This window comes from Micropterus salmoides, unplaced genomic scaffold, assembly GCF_014851395.1.
Source record: "Micropterus salmoides isolate LMB-PRFRI ecotype aquatic unplaced genomic scaffold, ASM1485139v1 Ms_hic_scaffold_3671, whole genome shotgun sequence".
In the NCBI taxonomy this organism is placed as follows: domain Eukaryota; kingdom Metazoa; phylum Chordata; class Actinopteri; order Centrarchiformes; family Centrarchidae; genus Micropterus; species Micropterus salmoides.
In genome coordinates this window covers 7452-12816 of record NW_024043008.1, presented here as the reverse complement: position 1 = coordinate 12816, position 5365 = coordinate 7452, and the positions used below count along the sequence as shown (strand labels likewise).

At 45.9% G+C, this 5365-nt stretch overlaps 1 protein-coding gene across 1 annotated transcript; it reads left to right on the top strand.

The window, feature by feature from the left end:
- Positions 1 to 3396: 3396 nt before the first annotated feature.
- On the top strand, positions 3397 to 4966 carry LOC119884785 (inhibin beta A chain-like; the record flags this gene model as incomplete). The annotated part of the gene is made up of 2 exons (XM_038695101.1): positions 3397 to 4281; positions 4407 to 4966. A coding segment is annotated over exon 2 (514 nt), but the record flags the coding sequence as incomplete, so codon positions are not given.
- Positions 4967 to 5365: the final 399 nt, after the last annotated feature.

Here is a 5365-nt window from a genome sequence, read left to right as displayed (position 1 = left end):
ACTTCTCCCACTGTGAGAGGTCAGAGCAACGCTATCCATCACACACACACACTCTTAGGTAGACATTGTGTGTGTGGTGCAGCAGTGCAGTAAATTAGTCTGCACCTCCACACTGTTTCATAAAGCTGCAGAGAGAAGAGGAAGAGGAGGAGGAAGGCATCACTCACCTCCCACAACAAACGAAAGAAAGAAAGTAATGGGGTGTCTCCAACAAAGCACATTTAGAAAGATAGAAAGATGGAAGGGAGGAAGATAGTGACCTAAAGTTTTATATTTCACTCTATCTCATCTTTAATAGTGACCCAAAGAGAGAAAAAAGGTAGATACAGAATGAAGGAGAACAAACAGAAAGAAAGAAAGAATTAGTAAACAACAGTAAATAAATCTAAAGACATGGAGAAAGATGGACGAAGGGAATGAAAGAAAGAGTGTGTGGAGGTACTTTGAGGTCACACAGATTACAGTTGACGTCCACTAGATGGAGCAGTTCAATCTGCATTCAGCTCAGTGACAGACCTGAACACTGCAGCTGTCAACAGCGTCTGTTTACCTGTTCATCACACCTGACCGTCCCTCTGAAAGCACCGCTGTGAACTGATCAAGAATTACAAATGAATTATCAAAGTCAGTTAACGAGTCACTGAAGGATAAACCCGTCAAACAAGCAAAGCAGGGTGGGAGCTGAAGCATTTGAAGAAGCACTCGACAAAATAAACAAAACACACATGTGAAGGCAGTTTGTACATATTTTAACAGGTTCAGGCGTGTTTGATTTCCCTCCCTGGACACCCTGACTCTTTGCTTCGACTTCCCACAGTCGGATTTCCCCTTAAATGTTTTTTAAGGTGGGACAAAAACAATGTTTTACACGTCCTCCGACAGTACCAACTCCAAACTGCCCCTGAGAGTCTTACGTTGTGCCTCTTCTTCGTAAAGTAAATGTTGCGTTTGGATGGTTATGTGTATTTATAAGAGTTTTATATTTCCACCAAGTTTAACTCAACTTCAAACTAAAATTGAAGTTAAAACAAAAACATGTGTATCATGTTGTTAAAGCTTTATGATGTTTCCACTGAGTGAAATACTCAAACATGTGGCTGCATTATCCCATCAGATGGTATATTCTACGTGTCTGCTGCATCCTTTTCTACACATTCCCCCAAAATTCAGCCTGACATGTTTGGTATCTTTGGAAACTTTGGGATCTCCACTAAAACTTTAAATAAAGTTCTGTGGGTTTGAACAACATAAGGACATAATGACGGACCTGGCAGGGTTGAAGAGGTTCATTTAAACCAAGTGCTCCCTTGTACTTTTCCAGCCGTTCTGACTGTATTTTGGATGCAGTTTTTCAGCCCCAGAGGCGACTTTAAAAACGACGTGCATCGGTGCTGCTGCCGGCATTACGGCAGGTTCATGACTCACATGTTGGGAGTTATTAAAAGAAGCCACCGGTGCAGACAAGTTAATTTCATAATACACACTGCAACGCCTTTATAAGGCAACTCAGTGAGCGGTGAGCTCACGCCGGCATGAGATGGAGGTCTGTAGTTGTAGACAATCAGACGAGTCACACAAGCACACACGCTACTTCCCCTGCAGTGATGATGTCATAACAGCAGAGGGAGAATCCCAGACATTAAAGCATGAAGCTTTGTGAGTGTAACTTAGCCGCTTCCTCTACAGTCAGATCTGACTGGGTTCTCTACGTTAACGGACCACATGTTGCGGGGTTGAACAGCGGTATGAAGTAATGAGAGAGTGTGAGAGAGAGAGAGGGAGGATGGCTTCTTGAAGTACCAACAACTAGTCCAGAATTTAACAACAATGTTAAAGTATCAGATTTTCCTTTGAAAAACGTCCCCTTTGAAACCCACAGAATCCCCTCAAAACATTATAAAACCTTTAGAACCCTCTTAGAACCAAATATATTCTCATGTAGAACCATTTAGGTCCCAATTTAAGAAATAACAGAACCACCCCAAACCATACGGAATCCCTCAGAACGCCCTTAGGCCTGTTCGATCCTCTTAACATCCGATCAGAAATCACTTTTGTTTCCTGATCAAAACATTAGAACCTTCTTAAAACCTGCAACATTCCTTCAACAGCCCCTTTAAAACAACATTAAAAACCCATTAGACTGTCTTGACACCCTATGCAGAACCACTCATGTTCCCATTTAGAAGACCCCTAGACCCCCAAAACATAAAAGACCCCTAGAACCCCTTAAAAGTCTCCTTTGAGCCCTTTTAGATCCTATTAGAACCTTTAGACCATTTGGAATTCCTGAGAAACTTAAACTCATCTTTTCCAGATCCCTTAAATCCCATTTAATCCCTTCATCAGTTCTTGTTCATTTGACCACCTTTAGAACCTCTTTTAAATTCCGTCTGTTCTAAAATTTCCCTTTAGATTTTCAGGACTGCGAGAACCCATCAGAACTCCCTCTTGAACTTGGATTCATTGGAGAATTCATCAGAAGCTCCTCAGGGATCCACATAAAACCCCTTAGAGCCTTGTTGGGAAACAGACCATGTTTGGAATGAGTGGGCTGATGGGAAATTAAGTGGCATGATGAATTATTTCTGAAGAAGCTTGAGGGAGTGGATGAGCAATTTCAGGAGGATAACAGGGCTCTGATGATGACAGAGAAGATCACCTAAACAAAGTTATGCTTCTCAATTGATTCGGGAGGTTCTTGTCCTGGTGTGTCCTGTCAGCACCTGGGACTGCAGGACAGTCAAGACTTCCACCTGCTATTAGAAATCAAAACCGTAAACAACAAATACTTTGTGAGCGCAGACACTCCCAGCTGAATTTCCCAGTGAGACAATGCAACTTGGTTTCGTTCATATTCACAACACTCACCGACGCTTTCTTTTTCAGCTGAAAGCTCTGCTGCTGAAAAACATTTCCACATTCAGCCGTGTCTGTCCTTTTATTGAGTGTTTAGGTCCAGGGCTTGAGGGACATGGTGTTTGTTAAAGGCCGTTAATTTTACAATAATAGTAGATTGTGTGTATGAACCAAGTCAGAACAACATACTGTTTTTTGTAATTATCGTTTGTTACAAAGGTCATCTTACTTCTGGAAGAGAACCTGGACGTTCTGGTTTCATGTGGGTTCTCTATTGAGAGAGAATGAACGCCCAAAGCTCAAAAATGTTTATCACAAAGATAAAGAGCTGAACAAGGTCAGCAAAACAAAGAAAACAAAGACGAAAACAAGAGATAGCTGTTATCTGAATCGGCGACCTGTGCAGGAATCCCCTACTCACAATGCAACATGGCGAGACCGCACAGTCATGAACCATGATGTCATGTTGACAGGAGCTGAACGGCAACCAGACTACACAAATCCAGACTGTCAGACAGACTGACTGACTGATAGGTAGTCAGACAGATGGACAGGAGAGTCACAGGCTAAATCCAAGTCATCCAAGAATTTTCCCTTCAACACGTAACTCATTCACCGCCGAGGGGGAGGGAGGGCTAAAGGAATCCCAGCTTTGCTCCATTAACAGCCAAACAGAGGGAGGGAAGAAATAAATAAAGAAAGAGAAGGAGGCAAAAGTTATGAGTCACAAAGCGAGATGGGAGGAGAGAGAGGGATGAGGGAGGAGGGAGGGAGGTATAATTATGGTAGGAGGCTGCCAGTGCGAGAGAGAGAGAGAGAGAGAGTCCAGCCCACTCCGGTAAAACCATTCAACTGGTGAGCGAGGGAAGGCATTCAACACAGAGAGAGAGAGAGAGAGGAAAAGAGGTAAAAAAAAGAGAGAGGGAGGAACTCCTTCGTCTGGGATAACTTAGTCAAACTGCCTCTTTAACACACACACACACTCTGAACACACACTCTGCAGCGGCTTCACCCCGGGAACAAGGATCCTCCTGCACGCCAGAGTTTTCCTTCTCCGCTTTTCCATCATCCATTCATCACATCCGAGAGTTTTTTCTTCTTCTTCTTGTTTTGTTTTCTTCTTTCTTTCTTTCTTGTGACGCCTCCACATTTTCCAGCCATCTGTCCCTGACAAAAAAGATAAGGATTACTCATTTTCTCTCTCGGCGTTGTGTTTTTTCTTTTTCTCTCTTTTTTTGTCCTCGTCTCCCTCTCGTTTCTTTACAGCTTTTTTTTTCCCCTCCGTTTTTTCGCAGGTGGACTGTGAGCTGAGCTGAACTTTGCAGCTTCCAAACTTCTGAGGAGAGAACGAGACACACAGAGAGAGAGAGAGAGAGAGAGGAGAAAGACAAAGACAATAAGAAAGAGAGAAGGCAGAGGAAGGTGAATTTCAAACAGAAGAAACACTTTTCTTTCTTCAACCAGGACTGAATTTTTGTTCAAACACAAACCAAAAGTTGACTTTTCTTCATCTTTACTGTCTCCGTCTTTGATTCTGCATCCGGCAGCATCACTAAATCTGACCCAGCAGCCAATCAGGCAACTCCTGCCACCATGTCTGTCTTACCTCTGCTGAGCTGGACCGTCCTGCTCCTGGTCCAGAGCTGCGGCTCCTCCTCAGACCCGGCGTCCAGACCTCTGTCACTGACCGTCCACCCTCACCACCAGCCGCTGCCGGACGTCGCCTCCAGCTCCCACTGCCCCTCCTGCGCCCTGGCCAGGATGAGGAGAAACGAAGGGGACGCGGACGACGTGGCGGGACACGACCGGGAGGAGGAGGCTCAGCAGGACGTGGTGGAGGCGGTGAAGAGGCACATCCTCAACATGCTGCACCTCCAGGCCCGGCCCAACATCACCCGGCCCGTGCCACGCGCCGCGCTCCTCAACGCCCTGCGCAAGCTCCACGTGGGGCGAGTGGCAGAGGACGGCAGCGTGCAGATCGAGGGGGAGGAGGAGACGCGAGGGCGGGGAGGCCGGGGAGAAGGAGGGGGAGGAGCAGTGGCGGCTCGTGTGGCAGACAGCGGCGACGCGCAGGAGACGACGGAGATCATCACCTTCGCCGAGGCTGGTGAGTGCGCACAGCTTAGTGTGTGTGTTTGTGTGTGAGAGCATCGTTTTGTCCTTCTGCAGCAGCAGCGTGTGGAGAGAAAACCTTTATGTGTGTGTGTCCACCTGCTTAATTCCACCTGCGTACTCACTCAGCCGAACCCGTCAGATATCCACACACACCAGCCTCTGTAATCGCCTCCTGCTGTTTTCAAATAATAGCCCATTATCTACTTAAAGTCAGAGGGGACTCGTGCGTTTGTGTGTGTGTGTTTTGTGTGTGTTTAAAAGCAGTTCAGAGTGCTGGAACACTTTTCTGACAGACGGTAGCGACAAAGAGCGAGTCCGAGAGAGAGGGAGGAAGGGAGGGGGAAATGAAGAAGTACTTCTGTGAGAAAACCCGTCTCACACAGTCAGACCT